We start from the raw sequence: 21577 nt of genomic DNA on the forward strand, positions 1-21577 counted from the left end.
ATATAACAGCAGAGGAAGAGAGAGAGGGATCTCATATAACAGCACACACAGAGAGTGAGAGGCAACACAAACTATGTTCTGCAATTAAAGCACTAGACAATCTTTATACAATCTCATTCATATAACAGCAAAGCAATGTCTCCGTTAAAACAAGGTGAAACACTGCCAAAACATAGACCCAACCAATCAGTCTATATCAACTCCAATTATAGTCAACCACCGGCCATCAGTTGCAAAAGGGCTGAAGTTGTCTTCTATTCAAAACAAAACCCCTTCAGAGTACTGGAGAAGATACCAGGGCCTTTAAACAATGCTAACTCGTTGTAGAAATAAACAAACTTTAAAGCCGTATATAGTGCTCCGTTTTTATATTTACAGTTTAACTAATGGACGACATCATCCACCTATAAAACCTAAATATCCTGATAACCAGTCAAGGACAAGAATGACTATCCATAACTCTTCTGAGAGGAACCCGTTGGTGTGGGCACCGTGATAAAAACTGTGTTGTTATATACGTTAATGATGCTGATGTCTTTTTCTGTTTTTCCTTTTCCCTCCTATTTCCATGCTGTCAACAACAAACATGCGCTTTCTTCAAACCCATAATATATTTATATACCCACATCTCCTTCATTCGGTATGGTTTTCCAAAAGGATGCTGAAACTTCGTTTACACCTGGTAATCCGTCCAGAAAAACAGACAGCCTCAGGCCAATGCAACATGCATGCTACGAAGGTTCAAGTAGCCAAACATCACACTGCAAAGTAATAAACATATAGCCAATATAAGTCATTTATAAAAGACAAAATCCCAGCTAAGCCTCTTGTAAAATGAGCCTTTTGGCCCCCTTTCTCCAATTATTTCGACACATACTAAATCATGCATACATTGATTTCTTAATTACCTAGCACATATACCATATGAACACAATATCTATTATATTATCTTTCATGCTGGTAGAGCATCAATGGATTAACAATGTCAGACTGTAAAAAGAGATTCCCAAGCCAAGGAAAACATACAGCAGCAGAGAGAAGCCTCTGGAAAGATATGAAACTTTAAAAGAAACTAGAGTTCGTTATCAAACTCATGTAGTCGTGTATGCCAGAGTTCTAAAAATGGTAGCATTAAGAACTATTGCAATCCATGAATCCAGGGTTTCATCAACATCAGGCACACGTTGAGAATATCAATTTATTGAGATTACATTCATGGACACTTTTTATGTCAGATTGTCAGCATATTTATGAACTTCTACAGAGACAACTCAATTTTTTAAATAGTACTTCTCTGAAATTCGGGATGCTGAAAAGACAATTAAAAATCAAAGTTTTAGAGAAACAGCGAAAGTAACCTATTAGTGAAAAGACCAGAAATTAGGCTTAGGTGGGAGCGACATATGCATCATAATTTCTAGACAACAAAAGGTGCCCAAATGAAAGTAGAAGGTAAAACACCAAGAGACAGACAAAGACTAGGGGAAAATAAGTAATAGAAAAATTCTAAAAAGTTGGATTTAATACAAGATACTGCGTAAAATACAAAACAATGGAACGACAGAGCACACATATGATGATGATGATGATATAAAATTGAGCCAAAATTAATCTTCCACGAGCTTACCAATGCAAGAAAAAAAAATCCTTAAGAACCAGAACTTGACTTCTGAACCCACACTTGTTTCTGCACACACATTAAGTAAACGTTTCACCACCCATACCACAATGAGTAAAAAAATAAGAGACTGACTACTGAATGCACGTAAGCAAGCATGCAAAACAAAGTTGAAGCACCTCATGGGAGCCATAGCCTCTTTTTGAATGTTTTCCTTCACCTGCAACCGGTGAGCCATCAAGATCCTTAACACCATGTGTTGTTCCTCGGCGACCATGATGTTTATGGGAGCCTACATCAAATATCAGCAATGTCCAAATGATTACTACATCAATCAAAATGCACCAACACAGATGCATAGATGCTTTAATGTGGAAAAACATTCGTGAATCATATAGAAACATCATTTAAAATCAAAGTTCCCAAAGACAAAATGACCTAAAAAGAATGATTGCTATGTCCAGTTGCAAAGACACTACCAAGGACCAAGGACCAGTTGCTAGTCAAAATAGAAGATACTTGATCAAATAAATAGCTTTTTAAGTTTCACGCATTAGGTTTTTCTTCTCATATTTCCATTTTCTCTCTCAAATGTTTAATAGAGAAATTTTGTCAATCTCTCCGTCCATATTTGTGTTTTTGGACACTCAACATGCCCCCTAACATGGATAGTTAATACCTTGGTTTTCCCCAATCAGAGAATTTGATGTGTCAAATCTCATATTTCCACGACTTCCTAAAACGTAGCAATTTACAATTAGATTTAGAACACAGTGACAACACACAAAACTATGCCTCACAATCTCTTAAAGGTTTCAACAATAATTTTTGCTACATCTGTCCACAATATGATAAAATATTCATGGCAAGGAATATAAACATTGATCTGAAGAGTACCCAGCAGTGTAACCCTAAAAACAATTCTTTGAATATAAGTCACACCTTCTGAAGAATCTAGCTGTGAGTGAGCAGGTTGAAAAGCAGATGACAAAGACTCATCACTTGCAGATGATCCATCTAAACGATTTAGAGGAGTCCATACAACACGATCAGGTCTCTCCTTATTCCTTATCCGTTTCTCCTGCTTCTCACTACAAATACCATGCAAGTCATTCCCAACAATATTATAATCTGGAGTGCCATTTGTATCCTTTAAAATCAATTGCACGTGTTGGGACCGAGGAGGTCGTTTGTCCCTATCTGAATTTGAAGTCTGGCTTTGTTGCGCAGAGTAAATCCCAGAAGACTGACTTTGACGTGCATCCTTGTTTAGAAGTATTCCTCTTATAATCCTCCCATTTTCTTGACGGCGCAGGTTTTGTTTCAGTGCAATTGTACCACCCATGTTTTTAGCAGATGAACTCTGCTGCTGTATCATGTTCGCCGGAACCTGCACAAGGAGTTTGAGACATGAACAGATGTCAAAAGAGGCCAAATCACTTGGAGTGCAAGGTCTTCAGCCAGTCTTTGTGCTTTGCCGTATTTATTAGATGAACATATTCTTTGCACCAGCTAATAGTTGATTTTTAAGAATAAAATGCTTTAAAATTGATATATAAATACCTAGACTTTCCAGAGGAAAATGCACATAATAAATAACTCATGCAAACTAAGTGCCATGCTCAGTTGTAGGTTGATATCATTTCTATAAATGATACTACAATACAACCCACGATATAATTTAGCATATTGAAGCTGTCACCCCAGTGCACCATATCCAACTTGAGTATATATTCCAGTCTAGACAGTAGCTATGTACGCCTTTATGACTACATTATATGCAGCCATAGCCACTATTTCACATCTGAGTCTAGCGGAAAATGATGTCATGATATGCAAAAAATTGTAACTGTCATCATCTAGCAAATTAACAAAACTGCATAGGGACATAGAAATAAACCCTTTCAACCCACCTGCCACCTATGTGCACTATATCCAACTTGACTATATACTCCAGTCTAGACAGCAGCTAAGCACATGTCTTTATGACTACAGTCCATAGCCCCTATTTTCCACAATCACATCTGAGTCTAGAGGGAAATTATCTCACGATGTGTAAAAAGTAAACTAGGATGTACATTTTACTGCCATCACCTAGCATCTTAGCAGAACCATATTGCAACATACAAATAAACCCTCTCCACCCACCATTGAAAATAAATATATGTAAAACAAAACGAGAACCTAGTAAATGAGATTGGGCAGTAAGAAAGAGGTTTACATGAGATATCTCCCTCTCTTTCCCTTTCAGAAGCAGGATTTTCTTTTTCACAGCATCAGCACCAGAAACTCCTGCAATAAGAGAAGAGGTGGTAAACAATTAAAGATAAAAATAAAAATAAAAACAAGTAGTCACTGTCAGAAGAGATTCAGAAAATAAATAAATAAAACTTAAAAAGCTTCACCAATGACAATCCAGTACCGCAAATGCCCAAAACACGGAAATATGAATGATACAAATAATTTCTACCTCGAAACAGGTATTTCATCGAGGGTGGATAAGAAACATACATATTCAAAGTGTGTAGGGATGCAAATATAAGCTTGCAACTGCAGAACTGCCATTTTTCTCTAACTAAAATTAAAAGTATATCAAACTAAATGAAAAAATTGAAATGGGGAAACCTATAAACAATAGAATTTCTTTGCTATCAAATGCTCAAAAAAAAAAATTGCATCAACCAAATCAAACTATAACCAAAATATGACCAACCTTCCAATCTTTATGAAATAAAAACCTTAAGTTCCATATATGAACAAAAGTACAAGATCCACCAGGCCTATGAGGAATTGATTGGAAGGAAAAGTACAGTTCTTTCAACATAATCGCAAGACCCAGAAGAATGAAAAGGAAAAGAACCCCTACGTAAAATGTTAGGAAGTTTAAAAGAATTGCTAAAAGTTATAACCATTCCCCTTCATAGACAAGGAAACCCATTGTATGATCAGAAATGAGTGCAGGAGTGCTAGTTTACAAGTCATATTCTAATTAGGGCAAATAATGCCTACTCATCAGCAAAAAACACTTCCAAACAATCCAATATCATACCACTCTCCTCTTCCAAAATGCGAGTTCCAGCTGCAGATGCCAAAGTGACAGACTTTTCAGAAGGTTGCTGATCATCACGCTTGGGTACCAGAATGTAAGTTGACTTGTCTTTGGCACTGGTGTTCTTTCTAGCATCCCTCAAAACATACTGCCAATCAGACAGGACATATTAATTCCCTTAAACCAAAATTTGACATGCAATCAATTATAGATGCTCAAGTTTTCAAATCAACTGAACTGTGAGAAAATGAAAAATAAGAAACATCAGAGACCTCATAGACCTCTCACCTTCAAGAAAATAAAATAATGTAAAACCCCTGAATAAGGTAAAAAAATTCCAGCAGGAAGAGGACAAGACATACAAAAATCAATAAAAAATGCCTTCCAGTTCCAGAAGTACTACAGAAAATCAATTTAAAAATTCAAAATTTTGAAATACAAACGATACCAAAAAAAAAAAAAAAAACAATTATCCTTCTAAATTCTATCTGTTCTACATTTTGTACAACGACATCATATATACATGAGTTGTGATCAAATATGATCACTAAATAATTTCATAGACCTCATGTTATTATAATATTCAAAGAACAAAAACAAAAAATGGGATTGCAACCGCACGCACTAATGCAGAATGTATTTGTTTGATTCCAGTGAAACTCCGGTCATTAAAGTTGAGGAATATCGACCCTTCTATTTGGTTACGAGTCTGTATAAGGCCTTAATGAAGCTGTCATCAGAAATATCGAGGAAGAGTCTGGCCAAGGCAATTTCTTAACACCTGAAGAACCATTGTTTAAGGTAGATAAATACCATACTTGATCTTAATGGAAAATGTAGTCAAGGAGCATCGCGCGAGAAACGATAAGGAATAAGTTTTAACTTTTAAGATTAATTCAAAAAGGCTAAACTATGTTAACTAAAATTTCCTAGATGATGTGATGGAAAGTAAAGATTTTCAAACCAGGTGGAGGTTTTGGATAACTGGGTTTTCGAGATCAATTAATTTCAAGCCCAATTAATGGGAGGCCAAGAGTGAGATTTGCCACTCATACAGTTATTTGTTCAGAGAAAAATAAGAGCATATATATTTGTGATTTCATGAACTTCACATGCACGAAAACATGAGTACCATTGTGGCAGAATTTCTTTTCCTCTCAGAACCTCGTTTGCTCGTCGCTAAACTTGGACTTCTAGATGATGGTCCACTAGCTCTTCTGCTCGTTTTACCATTAGTCAGTGACCTCTGTCATGAAACATGAAATATGTTCAGAAAATCATCAATTATTATTAGCAAAAACTCAATTCCAACCATTTTTGGAGCACTATGCAATCAAACATGTAATTCTGAAAGTATATATTTCTACTAATCAGGTTATGTTTCCTAATCTCTGGTAATATAGACTAAAAGTACCCGAGATCCAGCCTTGGAAGCCCTTTTCTGACGAACAAAATCCATTAATGGTGTAACTATGGGAGCATCCTTTCCAGCACCTGCAAGAAGAAAAGGTAATTTAAAAGTACAATAAAAGGATTTTTTTTTCTTTTTTGTAAATTAATATTATATGACTATTTAAGTAATCTGTCTGACTAACCAGAGCGCTCTGCTTCTCTTCTCTCCAATTGTATCTCCGCACTAGGAAGATTCTCAGCAGGCTTTGCAAGAAATTCAAGAAACTCCAGATACTCGGGATCTAGATGTTCATCAAGTAAATACTTGTACTTACTAACAGGAAAATGATTGTGTATATAAGTCCGCATGCAACAAACGATAGCTGTTAAATTTTCTTTCAAGGAATCTTAAATATTAACTTAGTACCGCTGAATATGGTTCCTTCACGACCATCCTTCTTAGACCACTGTTTTGGAACGCGTTGTGAAGGAGCATACTCAACAATAACTTTAAATTGACTGCCTGGAAATGGAAAATAAATACTCTTAGAATTCCATGTCTTATATCAGATTGTGAAAGGTTCCTGGGTCAAATAGAAAATAACGAAGACTTTATGAGAACAGTAGTTAAGTCTTTCAAGAATACTCAGCAGTTTATATACTTTCTGAGCTGCATCATTACGCACCCTGAGTTAGAAGTGTGTCTTAGCTAAAGGAAATTTCATAAATAAATAAATAAAATACGCATAGGTTGAATACAGAGATATTTAACAAGACTCCTTGCAAGACAATTGATGTGTCTAATAGATCTCCTCAAAAGCAAGCTTAAACAGTACCCTTCTCATTAACAAACAGATGACCATCAAAGAATTCAGCAAACTCGATAACATCCTCTGGCCTCTTCAAATCAACGTAGGCTCTAGAATATGACGGATTCTTTTGGCTGAAAAATATAATTCAAGGAAAAATAAATTAGATAATCGTCTATCCTGCACAACCTTCTATAAACATTTAAAATCTCAAATATGACAACAATAATCCTTATACCATCATGATTACAGAGATAACCCATAAATGGAACTTTCCAGATTAGAACAAGGATCCCTGCTATTTATAAAAGTAAAAAATAAATCCCCCAGCAAACAAGAAACAATCAGAATAAAGGATTCTTAGGACATCATATATATAGTGAGGACCCTTATTGGAAGCAGACCCTTAGAATAAAAGAAAAAATGCAAGAATTTGGAGTTGCCAAAACACAGTAGCTGTGAAACATTGCACTGTTTTCTGAATCGTGCAACCAGAAATGTGAAAAAACGTTCAATTGGTGATGCCAACTATAACACTGTTTTCTTTCCATAATAAATCAAGTTTAAGAAACCAAAATTGGAAAAGAATGATACATGCATCAATAAGCTTCAAGTGCCATAAAAATAAAGGTTAAAACACGTATTTCATTTGCGATTATATGTTAATGAATATCATGGGAGCAATTAGAACAACCCACCCACCACTCTCGCGCAATTCCAAGTAGCATTAAACTAAGCTACTAACAAACCATGACTTGATAATATGAACTAAAGCAAACCCACAGACACATACATTCCCCATTTTACGGTCTCTATAGCAGATTTAAGCAAACCAAAAACAGCTAAACAAGTCTAAATTCAAGTAAAACCAAATACAGAAACTTTGCTAAAAAATCCCTAACCTTCTCTTCCCGGGACGGAAAGTGACCCAGTTGTAGCGGCCGGAAAAGAAAACGTCGATTTGTTCCACCAGTGAAGTTTGCGAAATCGAAGGCGGCAAGTGCCGTAGCACCACCTTGGTTCGATCCAACTGGTCCTTCAACATTTCAGCCCCAAAAAGAAAAACCCTAGAAACTAATTAAACCTACGCAGAGCCGAACGGTTTTAGAAAAAATTGTTTTAAAAAAGACACCAAAATCTCCGTTAGATTACATCTTCTTGCCGTGGAAAGAGCATTGATCGAGGTCGATTTCGAACCCTAATTCTCAATTGAACCCCCATTCACCAATCGCCATGCATGAAAAGCTGTAGACGCAGAGTGAGTTCGAAAACGGTTGTGTTTTGGTTTGGGCTTTCAAGACTCTTTTTCTCTCTGGGTTTTTGAGTACGAAGAAATGATACAGTAGGGAGTATGCATACGTGGACTTGTCCTAAATGACACCTGGTAGTAGCAGCATAATGGGCTCTCTAAACTACCTCCTTAGACAAATTTTAGGGAGGATTTGGAAAAATGCAACTCCAATCATACTCCCTATCCACCTCCTAAAATATGGAGTCCTTTAGGAGCTCCTAAATCTGAGCAGAAAGAAATGACTCCTAATCGCTCTTTATAATTTAATGCTGTTTTATTTAATAAGTATTTCAAACCTTTAATTAATGTTAATTAATTTTTATATTTTTTTTTAATAGAGATGGACCAATTAAAAAAGAGTTATAGCATTTATGACTCCCTAAACTAAAGAGCATGATTGGAGTTTAAATTTTATAGAGAGCTCCTAAAATAACTTTTATATGTTTTTAGCTAAAATTTAACTAAAAATAGACAGCATGATTATGGATGCTCTAACACGCAAATTTTAATGCGTAGCAAAACCTCGAAGAAATAAAGGGCCCACTTGGTATTCTACTTAAAAAAATAAACTAAAAAATCATGATTCTTTTTAAAAACACGAATTTTGAAATATTGATTGTAAGATCTAAAAACTTGTCTGGTATTGAACTCCGAACTATTTTTAAAATTTTAAAAAAACTGAAATTAAAAATTTGAAACCTTAGATTCCCAAATTAAAATTAACAAAAGCAAAAGGAAAAAAATTAGAGCCAATCCGATTTGAAATCTGTGAGATGAAGAGTAGGGATGTCATAAATATCCACTGGGCCGTATCCCTATTGGGTCTCCAACCCTAATGAGGGGAGATTTCAGACGAAAATTGGGGACGGGTACGGGAATCCACAAACTTGAAAATTCCTTGGTCGGGGTCAGGACAAGATGGCATTGTTATCCCCATCCCCATATCAGGGCCAATAAGTAATATATTTATTTTTAATTAATATATAAATAATATAGCCATGTATACTTATGATATAATATATTATTTATTTAGTTTTGTCAAATTCAATTGAGATTATTTTAAGTTATTGAGTTAAATTTTATAATTCAATTTAATGTAATTGGATATATATATATATATATATAAATGAATTTTAAGCGTTATGATGTAGGATAAATACTTTTGTAATAAAAAATCGAGGATTTGGGAGGTAGGCCCCCTAACAGGGTTGCGAATTCCTCAAATTTTTTTTACCGAGGATAGGGGCGGGGATGGTACTGTCATACTTGGCTTGAACTGACCCGTTCCCATCACTAAAAGAGAGAGAGAGAGAGAGAGAGAGAGAGAGAGGGAAAAAAAAGGCCGTAAAACCTCACTTTTTGTGCTTTTAAAAATGGGATTTTCTTGAGTTGTTATTGAGTTGGGCTTTTGAAAAATGGATTTTACCAAATGCAAAATATGGGTTTTGGACTCAATTTATTGTTGAGTTAACAAAAATAAATCCAAATAGGATACCAAACGGACCCGTAGTTTTTATGCCAAAGATAAGGCAATACATGTGTAAGGCAAAATCCTAAGGGGTCATTCGGTAACGTTTTCAAGGCCCCGTTTTCATTTTCTACTAAAAACGAGTTAGGTATGTCATTTCATTTTCACTGGAATTGTTTTTTGAAAACAAATTCAAACTCATGTACAAAAACTGAAAACACCAAATTATCGTTTCCTTTTTCTACCCAATGTATTGGTATGATTGCTTTCTTTTTTTGTTGGTCTAATTTTTCATTTTTTCATTTGTCAATTTTTTTTTTGAATTTTCAGGTTTTTCATTCCACTTCCTTATTTTATTTTGCTACATCAGTGTATATTAATTTTATGATAAAACCATCATATATTATTCAATTTCATATTTATTTTAAACTAAAGATAATATTTTTTATTATCTAGGTTTTTCTAAAATTAAATTTTTTATTATTATTTTAATTATACATTATTATTCTCAAAGTATACATTTTCATTGTTTATAATAATTTTAGCCTTTAAAATATCAGAATAAAAGAAAAAGGACAAAAATTAGCAAAAAGATATCTTGAAAAATAACTCACGTATTATTATTCTCAAATTGTCCTACCAAACACGTTTTCACTATTTTTATTTTCTGAATCTGTTTTCTAATTAATCTACCAGACACATTTTTAAATCCTTAAACTTCTATTTTTTTTATTCTCATAAAATATTCTCCAAAAACGTTATTGAACGGGCCTAAATTTTTTGGAGTTTAGGGCAAAAGATGGGACAAAATGTAATTCAGGCAAAAGCAAGAGAGCACGTGTGTTTAGACTCGTTACTTTGATACCATGTGAAATTAATGGTATTTGGAAAATGTATTAGGATAAATGCATTAATAACAAGAAAGTTTAGATTTTAAAAAAATGGTTATTCGCAGCAATGGTCCCTCAACTATATCCAAAGTTACACTTTGGTCACTCAACTCAAATATTAGTTCAAGAGGTCACTCAATTATGTGTTTTGTTGCACCGTTAGTCCTACCGTCAAGTCTGTTACTTTTTCTGTTTAAAATGATGACGTGGCAAACATATCTTTGATTATTGATGGGCAAATGTGACTTTTCAGTTAAGATTATTTGTAGCAATGATCCCTCAACTATACTCGGAGTACATTTTGGTCACTCAATTAGGTGTTGTGTTGTACCATTAGTCCCTACCGTTAGAGAGACTTGACGGTAGGACTAACGGTGCAACAAAACACCTAATTGAGTGACATCTGCAACTAATAATTGAATTGAGTGACCAAACTGTAAATATAGGTATAGTTGAGGGATCATTGCTGCGAATAACCCTAAAAAAAATAACAAAAGAAGTTAAGACATGCTCCCTCTCGCTCCGCCCTCTCTCCTCAAGCTGTCTTCAGCTTTCCTCGGCCACCAGGAGCATCGTCGCCGTGCCGCCCCCACTTATTTCCACTCCTTCTGGCCCTCCTCCCATTTCGACCCCTTCTTTTGGTAATTTCTTTGCCCCCTTTTGCGGTTCTTCCTTCCCACTTGGATTGGGCTCCGATTTCTCCTTTTCTTTTGTTGATTTCAATTTGGGAATATAGGGTTTCTGATTTTCTGATTTAAATTTAAATTCTTTTTAGATGTTAAGAATAGTTTGAAGTTCAATACCAAACAAGTTTTTAGATCTTAAAATCAGTATGTGAAAAGAATGATGGTTTTTGACTTCACCACAATAATCCTAAAAAGCTGAAAGTGTTTTGTTGTTTGAATTAGAGAGGTGAAGTGAGATGGCCACTTGTGGTCTAAAGAGCCTGCTGTCCACGGCAATCAGTACTGGGGTGACTGAGGCTAGGGCGAGGATATTCGGGCACATAATCAACCCAACAGGGCAGAAATCTGCCCATAAGATTTTACGCAAGAAGTTGATTAGTGAGAAAGTTGCTCAGTGGTAGCCATATGACATCAAGAAAAATGACCCCCAAATCATGGCTATGGAAGAACAAGAGTACACTCTCTTCCCTTTCTGAACGTCTCTGCTTTTTATGTTTTGTTGTTGTATTCTTTCTTCAATTTCCGAAGAATATCATGATATTTATTTCCTTATTTGTGAAAATTACATTATGGAAGGTCAGCTCAGCACTATGGTATTTATTTTATTCATACAGTATGGAAGCAAGTAGAAGATTAATAGTAAAATGTTACTAGGCTTGTTTGGGAGTGATTCTAGATACACTAGAATCACTGTTGGGGAGAAGCATCTCCCATGTGCTTCTTCATAGAATCACTTTTAGTGATTTTAAGTGATTATGGGGAGAAGCACCTCCCATGTGCTTCTCCATAAAATCACTTAAAACCACTTAAAAGTGATTATACGAAGAAGTGATTCTCCATAGAAGTTATTATTGGCCTATCTAGAATCACTCCCAAACGAGCTGCTCTTTATCTTAGTAATGCATAGGCAACAACTGAGTAGTTATTATGAAATTGGAACTGCTTTCTCATTTGATTCTTGCACGCTAGTTTTTGATCTAGTATAGTTTCATAATGACTGCTTTGCTACATGAAGTTAAGTAACCAGAATATAGCTTGTGATGGTTTCATGATTTGTTTGTATAATCACAACTGTAAGTAGCTTTTGGTGACTATATTCATGATGCATCTCTACTTGGCATCTTTCCAGACGATTATCCAAGCTTGAAATGTTGAAGCGTCGAGGAAAAGGACCACCCAAGAAGGGTCATAGAAGGCGTGCTGCCAAGCGTAATAAAAAGTAGTATTTTGACATGCTGAAATTGGTTCTTGACCAGTGTTTTGAATAACAAAGACTACTAGTAATGGTCATCCTGTAACTTTTCGTTCATTTAAGTTCCTTTTATTTTTCTTGACTCACGTTGTAAAGATGGTATTGTTTAGGAAAACATTTGGCATTTAACACTTTCCAGGCCTCACCTGATATAAGCATCTTGGTTTGTGAACAATCCTTGAGCAATGGATTTGATTTAAGGTTGATTTTTTTTTACTTTTCTGTGATGTTATCCAAACCGAAACTCGGATTGAAAATGACAAAGACCTTTTGGAAACTTATAATCGAATGAATGCAGCACATGTACAATATCTCATCCAACTATTTGAAGCTCAATGGGTGTGGACTGTGGAACAAGAAGAACATACCATCATTAGAAATACACAAGAGTTGTGCCTGTGGAAATCTGGGAGTAGCTCTATGGAGTTTATCCTCAACGGACAAGTTGAGGGCTGCCCTACCCTATCAGATACATAAAACAATTACAACACTAAGTACCTTTCATCATGAATATTGTGCATGCAATTCAAACAAAACAGAACAAATTACCCCAACTTCATCATATTTGCTTACACTATTTTAATTAATGGTCCATCTAGTTTAATCTCCTTAACTCACATTCTGATAATTTCCAACCGGAGAGAAGCAAATATTAGGAATGTATACTCTGTGGCCGGCCCAATGCAATGCCAATAACATATATAACTATATGATATAATTAGGAATTTGCAGAACCTGGTCCTTATTGCATACCTAGTGTAGAGTGACTAGCATTCAAATTTGCAAGGGGATTGTTTGGATTCGCATGAGAGGGGGAAGGCTTAGGTTAATATTTTTTTAATTTAAAATTATTTTTAGTCATCATGAATTGATGGAAATGCCCTTAAGTTTAAGGGAAAGTTTAATGTAGTTAGACATAGATGGTGGATTGCAACACTTTTACAAAGTTTAGGTGGTTAAAAATTAAAATAAAAAATTCAGGTGCTTATGACACACATGCCTCAAAGTTCAGGTCATATTTATCCAAATTTCCCTCATTATAATATAAGTGGATATTTATTAATACTACACGTAAACGTGACATACCAAAATAAAAGAACAGTTCAGTTGTTTGCAATTTTATAAAAAAAATGCAGATATTTTTTGAACAATCAAAAGATTAATTATAAAATTTTAAAACCCAAAAAGCAAAAGATAAAAAAAGGAAGAGGAAGAAGTAGGAAACATGTTACCTTGAGAACCGGTTAACAAGTTCCAAAAAAAAAAACCGGTGTAATGATACACAGGGTGCACTATAGGAGTAATTTTTGTACGTTGGGTGCGTTGCCTTGCATGACAAGGATTCCTATATTGAATAATTACTGATTTCCTACTATATAAATAGAATTAAGAATTATTACTTTTCTTGACCTACAAGTTTTATTGTATTATAAATATGGCCTCTTAAAAAAATACATGGAAAATTGTCATAAACAATATTTTCGGATATAGGAAACCTGTTTCCGGCCAATATAGCGTCAGCCTCTCTCTCCCTGTTTCTGTGAATACCAAATCTCCAATATGGTTTCGGCGGCCGGTCCAACCCCAGAGAACCCGCAACTGATTCAGTTCCTGAGCTCAGTCCTCTGGCAGCGAGGCCCCTCCGCCCTCCCTTACTCCGAAGACACCAAATGCCTCATCCGCACGCACCTCGTCTCTCTCACCTCCAAGTACCCTTGCCTCGACCCCAAAACGGCGACGTTCACCCACAACGACGGTCGTTCCGTCAACCTCCTCCAGGCCGACGGCACCATCCCCATGTCGTTTCACGGCGTCACCTACAACATCCCTGTCATCATCTGGCTCACGGAGTCCTACCCCCACCACCCGCCCTGCGTCTACGTCAACCCCATGAGCGACATGGTCATCAAGCACCCTCACGCCCATGTCAACCCCTCTGGTTTGGTTTCCATACCTTATCTGCACAATTGGGTTTACCCAAGCTCCAATCTCGTCGAGCTCGCCGAGAGTCTCAGTGCTGTCTTTGGTCAAGACCCGCCTCTCTTCTCTATAAGCCGGCCCAATCCCAATCCCGATCCCAATCCAAACCCTAACCCTAGTCATTCCTTCTCGGCGATTTCACGAGGGTCGGTTACTCCTGCCCGCCCTGCGATCCCCAAAGGGCATACCCGCCGTCCTCTTATGGAAGCAGCGGGTCGTTTTCTCGGGTTCAGACCGACGTATTCAGGCGAAAGGCGATCAGTAAGCTTGTGGAGATGGTGCGCGGGATGTGGCCGGGTTGAGGAAGACGAGGGAGGCAGAAAAGGAAGGCTTGTTCAATGCGCAGGCCGAGCTGAGGCAACGGTTTGAGTAGCTTAACAAAGGTTTGGTGGACGAGAAGGAAATTGCTTCTAGGCTTGAAGGAGTGACTCGTGAGTAAATCAGTGGATCATTGTAATGCAAATGTTATAGTTGGTTGATTGTATTCCTGTAATATAATGCTAATGGACACTAACAGTCCTTTTTTTCTTTTAAGAAGGGAAAGAGATGTCAATTCACAAATAATGAAACTCAAACATCTTTTCAGCAAGAACACGGGTCAGCCAACTAGGTTTCTCTTCAATCCATGTTACATAATTTGTGCAAACAACTTGGTTACACGGGAAAATGCTCCATAAAGAAGAATTTGAATTTACACTACTACAAATAATCGCAATAAACGATCGTATTTTGAATGTCAAACTACGAAATGTAGTTGTGAAGACACGGTTTTATTACCATAAGACCGAATAAAACCTAATAAGTTCTTAGGTTGTTGGCATGTTAATCAGGCTGGGCTTTCATGGGTCACAACGAACCGGGTCGGGCTTTTCTTCAATGGACTGGGGTGGGCTCCCATAGGCCCATGGGCTCACAGGCCAAATGATGAACCCCTCCCGTCCAGAAAAAATATATATTTAAAAGTAGTGATTTGATTGAGTATAAATACAGCAAAGGGATCCCATGAGACCCATGCTGTAGTAGGGATTTTGTCTCTCTGTTCACTCTCTCGCATCACTTCCACTTCCAATAAGGGGCAGAACAGATTTGAATCTCTCTGCCCCCACCTCCCTCCTCCTCTCTCCTTCCCATCCGGTAAGTCTTTCTCCCTCTCTCTATGTATATATATACATATTGATTGTTCTTTTCTTGCTGGGTTCTGTTTTGTTCTATTGGTATGCTGTGTATTTTCTTCAGAGTGGGTTCTATTTGCTTGTCAAGGTATTTACTTTATTGGTGTTTTTCTCGACTGGGTTTGCTCATTTAAGTTGCATAATTTTATGTCAAATTGGGTGGTTTTTATTTTTGTAGTGGTTTTGTTAATCTTTGGTTTCTTTCACATATACAGTAGTTCTTGTGTGATGGGAGAGAGAATTCCCCCTGGGAGTTACTTCCAGTACCCACCTCCTGGAGTCCATGCTTCTCCACACAGGTCTTCTCTCCCTGTAGATCGAGAAAGGTCAGTCTTTTCAGTCCAGCGCTTAAGTTTTAATTCAATCTTCTTTTGGTGTCTTTTTAATGCGTTTTGATTGGTATGTGTAGTTGGTGGTTCCATACTTCAAGTTTGCCGTCAGTGCGTCTGGTGCTTTTATCATATTATATATAGGTGGCTGGCCTATGCATTTTAATTTTCAAGACTTATGCGTTTATCCCATATATGTGGCTGTCCTGTGCTTTTCTGATGTACTTGGATTTCAATCCCTAATCTTTCATTTGTTACCTGGTGGGATTGAGATTGTATTATGCTATGAATATCAAATCCTTAATTGTACTCCGTGAGTTTCTAGAAATAGTTTACATGACCATTTTATGAAATGCTAATCTTAATATCTATATGGTCATTTTCCTTTATTGTTCAATAAAAAAAAAGATTGTGTTTTGTAGATATGTTTCTTTAGGTTTTTCAGACTTTATTTAAAGTTAAACAATTTTTCTGAAATGCCATGAATAAGATATATGGTTAATTTTTTTACTGTGTAAGAAAAATTTTAGTGTACTTTCTTTCATGTGTTTGGGAGATTATTTCTGCAGCCTTTTCAGACTTACTCTTAAATTAGATAGTTTTTTCTCTAAAATGCCGCAAATAGATCCATATGGTCAAAATGGAACAAAGAAATTCCTCTGGCACTTGTTACCATGGGTATGCTTCAAATGGCGGACAAATCCTGGTCTAATTTGAGTGTTTGCCTATTGAGATCAAACCACACAAGTTCTTATTTCACTTCACTTCTGGTGCTTTCAGATCATACATAGCTATATATTTCCACATATTGAATCCAAGATTAAAAAGAAAATAGAAAAAAGAAAATGACTCATTCTTCAGTGGGAGTATGCTCTTTAGTGGAGAAGTGTTGTTGGCATGGCGGGTGAGATGTAGTTTGAAACCTACTGTCCTGCTCACCTGCTTTGTTTTTTATGTTTCAAGTAGGAAAGAGAATACAGAAAGAAATAGGTAAATATTTAAAGAAACAGGTGTCCAAGTGACTTTGTAATTGGAACTCAAACTGCTCTTGACATGTTGTGCACATTGCTGTTATTGTGTCAGATAGTGACCACTCGCCACATGTCCATATTCTGGTGCAGAGGAAACTGATAGTTGAAGGCATGAAGAGATGTGGAGTATTACATTAGTGTTTCGCTGTATAAATATTTTAACCAAAAAACCGTTCTAACCTGTTGTAATAATTGTTTTGATTCAAAATCTTCATTAACTCTGCATATTGAATTTTTTGGTTTTCCCCCTTTTAAGTTTCCAGGCTTCAGAGGGATATGAGTGGATGTGGGGAGGGAGTTGGTCAATGAAATATTTGGGACTGCCTTTTGCAGGAAATCCCTAGGTGAGAATTGTTTTTGGGGTCTAGTGGTGGAGAATATATTGGAAGGTTTGAAGCAAACTTTCTAATCTGGGGAATTTAATAATGAAAAAATGAGGCTCAACTTGGCTTGCCCCTCTTCATTGCTTGTCTAATGTGCAAGTTAATGGCAGAAAATACTGACCATTTGTTTCTTCATTGCCTGTTCGCATTAGAGTTGTGGTGGACATTGTTGAGGTTAATTGGGTTTTACCAGTTGTTCTGCAATTTGTAATGAGGAAAGTTTAAGCGGAGAAGTCTTAGACAGATGTGGTGTGATTGTGATGATTTGGTTGGTGTGGTTAGAAAGATTTTTGGCATTTGGGAGGAATTGGAGTTCTTAGGTAGCAAAGTTGAATTTTGATATTTTTGTGGGCTTTAGACTTTTCAGAGATTAGGGAAATTCCATTGTTTCTGTTGCTATCTTTTTTTTACTGATATGATGGCTGCTGTTATGTGAAAGGCAGTTTAGTCATTTTAGTGTTCTGTGCCATTTGTTAGGATTTGGCTTCCATTGGACTCTTGTGTATTGTAATGATGTTTGTACTTTTAACTCAATCTCAATAAAATTTTATGTCTCTCTTCCCAAAAAAAAAAAAAAAAAACTGATACATTTAGACCAGTTTGCTTGCACACCTTCATGTTGGGACCATAAAGAAACTGCACGTGCTAGGAATTGACACAGGATTTGGCTGGTATAATTTCAGATATTTGGCTGAACTACTAGCAGAGAAGCAAAAGTTGGGACCATTCATGCAAATTTTGCCCCTATGTAGCAGACTTCTAAATCACGGTAATAGAAACTCTATCTACTGTTTTGCTCCTATGTAGTCAACTTCTAAGTCTTGTTCTCTCTTGTGAACAAACAACATTCTTTTGTTGTTGGCAATAAGCTTTGGCTGACTTTTTTTTAAAATTTAAAAAAGGGTTTTGGTTAACTCATAAACAAGTTATTGTTCAGTACAGGTTTTTCATGTATGTATAGTCATTCATGTCCTGTGACATCAGTTTGGGTTTGAGTACCCGACATCTGTGTGCTGAAGTTGGACATTTGTTCTTGCATATGTTTGTTCCAACCCATACTTGTCAATAGATGAAAAATCTATGTTCTATCTATGGTGTTGATGCGTTTTGGACTAGTAATGATACCAAATGGTGTATTCACAAAAGATTAGAAGGAACTCTAGAGTAAAGATATCTTTTTCCTGGATGATATTAAGCTGTAAAACATCTTATACTTAAAATTTCCAATTATTATAGTTTCTCTACTGAGTCCTTGAAAAGGGTTTTCGGGGGGTGGTAACTGTAGTTTCTTCTCTATACAAACATCTATTGGAAAATTTACAGTACACGGTGTGCTCATATAATCAATGTAGTGCGTTGGTTGGGAGCTGTTGTAAAATGCTTAGCCATGTTTAGACTAGTGTCAATGTTCTGATGTTCTTGCTCAAGCATAATTTGTTCTGTAATGCCACCACAGAAATCAGACGGGTGTCAGGCTTCAATCAAACTCTTGTAGATCATGAAAGACTTGAGCATGAGAGTCCATTTAGGACATTAAGTCAAAACGCAAATGGTAGACCAATGGATTTGGAGGGATGGCCAGGAATGCAAATGGAGGTAATGTTAGTTTTAGATATCGTTGATGCGTATTTTGTAATTTGTTTTACGTTCTTTTTGACCATTTTTGTTGTTTCTTGACTTCATTTTGACCATTCTGTAACTATTCATATTTGCTTGTGTGCATGACAGTGTTACCTTTATTGTTTGGTAGGATGTAATAGGATTAAATGAGTGTACTGTATGCAATACGTATTTATTTATTTTCACTTATGCGTGTTTCACAAGCTCACATGACTTTATGTCATAACCATGGTCCATTTTGTTTTGGTGGCCTTCCAAACCAAATTCCAATATGATACTGTTGATTCTACTCTACCGTTTGTAGTTGAATCACCTGCTTAGTGTCATTCTTTTTGCCACAAATTGGAGAATGGAGCAATTATGTACACCTTTATGCACATGTGCATGCGCGTCACAAGCCCATAGTTAAATAAAACACTCTTTCATGGAATATGACTTGGTGGGAAGAGAGTTATGTCTTGTGTGGTTTGTATGTATGAAACCTCATCTGTGCTACATTGTCTCATGTAGGAAAATGGACATATCCAGAGAATGGCCCCGTTTCAATCTCCTTCTATGGGTTGGCCTGGGGTGCAAGGAATTCCAACCACTCCTATTGTAAAGAGAGTTATTAGACTTGACGTTCCAGTTGACAAATATCCACATGTAAGCAAGGGGTATATGGTTTGTATAGTTGATTTTGACCTTTTTCTTTTAGTTAACAACTTCTGACTCCAAGGTTTGCAGTACAATTTTGTTGGCAGAATTTTGGGACCACGTGGGAACTCCTTAAAAAGAGTTGAAGCGATGACAGAGTGTAGGGTTTACATCCGAGGTCGGGGCTCTGTGAAGGATTCTGTAAAGGTATTGTAGTCTTTTTTCTTCGTTTACAAAAATTTTCTTGGTATTGACCATGTGATTAGGTTGGAGCAGATTAGTTGGCATGGTTGCATGAAAAATTAAGTCTTAAATGTGCCCAGTTATATTCATTTTTACAGGTACCATTTGATTTATTATACAAAATATGTTGTTCTCTTCTCTGATTGCACGTCGGATAACTATTTTCATACATAACTTATGTTTTTGTCCATTTTGACCTCTTCTCAATGTTCATATATGGCGATGTTTGTTTCCTTCTTACATATTTTATGTGAACTATGCTCTGAAGTTTTCAAATATGGGAGTCTTAATCAATCAATTAGTTATTTAGCACTAATTCCTTGTTTGGGTAAATTGCCGTTTTGGTCTCTGAACTATCACATTCAATTTACCCTCAAGTTATTTTATCAGCCAATTACAGTCTTAAATTTTATAAAAACAGCCAATGTGGCCCTTGATGTCCAGTTTTCCGAATTCCATCCAATTTGCTGTAAAAAATGGTCAAGTGGGAATAACCAAAAAAACCAAGTGGAGTTTTGGATCAAACTTCTACAACTATAAAATAATTTGTTTCTTTTCTATTTATATGTTTATTATTATAAAGTAAATGCAATATCATGTGAGTAATAGTCTGATGCAGTCCTATAAATGATACTGCTTTTTGTATTAAGGTTACCGAATAAGTTGGAATGTAATTGTTTTACCAATGATAATATACACATGTGATATGGTCATGTGTCCTTTAACACATGAACTAGTATCCTTAAGAGTTATTTTGTTTGAAAATGGTCAGGGATCCTTGTCAAGTTCCCGATTTCTTTGATATCATTCGGCTCCTCGCATATTTGCACTTTTTCTTATTATGCATGCCTTCTATTTTACCTTCAGGAAGAGAAATTAAAAGAAAAGCCTGGATATGAACATCTTAATGAGCCATTGCATGTATTGGTGGAGGCTGAATTTCCTGAGGATATAATCAATGCGCGATTGGATCATGCAGTGGCAATACTAGAAAACCTTCTGAAGCCTGTGGTATGAATAGGATTAATCATGGAGTTTTAACTCTTAATTCGTCATTTTCTTGGACCACTTGTAACCTGTGTCTTGCAGGACGAGTCCTTCGATCACTATAAGAAGCAACAGCTTAGGGAATTGGCTATGCTAAATGGTACATTGAGGGAAGAGAGTCCGAGTATGAGCCCGAGTATAAGCCCTAGCATGTCACCATTTAACAGTACAGGAATGAAACGAGCCAAGACAGGAAGATAACTCGTATAAACATGATTAATTGTTTTGATCACTGAAACAGTAGCGTCTGACTCGTCGAAGACCTTGTGGCATCTTGATAATTTTGACTTCCAAAACCGTGAGAAGCTGTGTTGACAAACTGATGAACTAATTTTGGGCTCTTTGTTTGGCTTCTCATAGGGTTCAACCGCTGCGTTAGTTCTGTGCAACATACTTCTACGTGCAGTAATATATTCTTTCATGTGTTATCCCATTGATAGCCAACACATTATTCTTTAGTTATTGTAGCTTATAGCCCCTTAGCTTATAGGCTCCCCTTGTTTGATTTTTCTATCATCTTCCAGCAGCTTATTGTAGCTTACAACCCCTTAGCTTATTGTTGTTTATAGGCAAATGCTAAATTTTATTGTTATTTTACATGCGTATGTGCTCTTGCTCATAAAATAAAAAATAAAAAAAGTTCAGATGGGTTTCTTGTTTATGCCATCGTGTTATGGCTTC

At 36.3% G+C, this 21577-nt stretch overlaps 2 protein-coding genes and 2 pseudogenes across 3 annotated transcripts; 3 read left to right on the plus strand and 1 right to left on the minus strand.

Annotated features, from left to right (window-relative positions):
* Positions 1 to 55: 55 nt before the first annotated feature.
* Positions 56 to 8184, minus strand: LOC110765749 (regulator of nonsense transcripts UPF3). The gene is made up of 12 exons (XM_021968960.2): positions 7771 to 8184; positions 6896 to 7002; positions 6487 to 6582; positions 6263 to 6361; positions 6082 to 6161; positions 5800 to 5913; positions 4668 to 4815; positions 3840 to 3910; positions 2561 to 3008; positions 1798 to 1910; positions 1628 to 1687; positions 56 to 761 (listed from the first exon to the last, which is right to left on the minus strand). Exons 1-11 carry the CDS (start codon positions 7911 to 7913, stop codon positions 1649 to 1651), a joined length of 1458 nt encoding a protein of 485 aa, XP_021824652.2. The 5' UTR covers positions 7914 to 8184; the 3' UTR covers positions 56 to 761; positions 1628 to 1648.
* Positions 8185 to 11439: 3255 nt separating this feature from the next.
* LOC110765610 (small ribosomal subunit protein mS33-like) lies at positions 11440 to 12426 on the plus strand (annotated as a pseudogene).
* A 1472-nt stretch (positions 12427 to 13898) lies between these two features.
* On the plus strand, positions 13899 to 14874 carry LOC110765797 (protein ELC pseudogene; annotated as a pseudogene).
* A 535-nt stretch (positions 14875 to 15409) lies between these two features.
* LOC110765767 (RNA-binding KH domain-containing protein) lies at positions 15410 to 21577 on the plus strand. Of its 2 annotated transcripts, none has more exons than XM_021968997.2 (8): positions 15410 to 15569; positions 15823 to 15933; positions 18034 to 18119; positions 18807 to 18946; positions 19481 to 19615; positions 19697 to 19813; positions 20717 to 20860; positions 20939 to 21577. In XM_021968997.2, the coding sequence occupies exons 2-8, from the start codon at positions 15836 to 15838 to the stop codon at positions 21095 to 21097; spliced, it is 879 nt and encodes a 292-aa protein (XP_021824689.1). In that variant the 5' UTR covers positions 15410 to 15569; positions 15823 to 15835; the 3' UTR covers positions 21098 to 21577. The 2 variants fall into 2 exon arrangements, with proteins under 2 accessions (XP_021824689.1, XP_021824690.1); XM_021968998.2 differs by lacking the exon at positions 15410 to 15569 and adding an exon at positions 16017 to 16080.

This window comes from Prunus avium, chromosome 1 (assembly GCF_965620075.1).
Source record: "Prunus avium chromosome 1, drPruAviu1.hap1.1, whole genome shotgun sequence".
Lineage (NCBI taxonomy): Eukaryota > Viridiplantae > Streptophyta > Magnoliopsida > Rosales > Rosaceae > Prunus > Prunus avium.

What these genes read in the sequence shown, in the direction of transcription:
- LOC110765749 (XM_021968960.2), bottom strand. Translation starts at nt 7,913, where the DNA reads ATGTTGAAGGACCAGTTGGATCGAACCAAGGTGGTGCTACGGCACTTG. An exon ending in CTTCCAAGGCTGGATCTCGG is followed by an intron (nt 5,914 to 6,081) that starts GTACTTTTAGTC and finishes GTTTCATGACAG; the next exon opens with AGGTCACTGACTAATGGTAA. An exon ending in GAGGCTATGGCTCCCATGAG is followed by an intron (nt 1,688 to 1,797) that starts GTGCTTCAACTT and finishes ATGTGTGTGCAG; the next exon opens with AAACAAGTGTGGGTTCAGAA.
- LOC110765767 (XM_021968997.2), top strand. Translation starts at nt 15,836, where the DNA reads ATGGGAGAGAGAATTCCCCCTGGGAGTTACTTCCAGTACCCACCTCCT. An exon ending in CTCCCTGTAGATCGAGAAAG is followed by an intron (nt 15,934 to 18,033) that starts GTCAGTCTTTTC and finishes GTATAATTTCAG; the next exon opens with ATATTTGGCTGAACTACTAG. An exon ending in AAAACCTTCTGAAGCCTGTG is followed by an intron (nt 20,861 to 20,938) that starts GTATGAATAGGA and finishes TGTGTCTTGCAG; the next exon opens with GACGAGTCCTTCGATCACTA.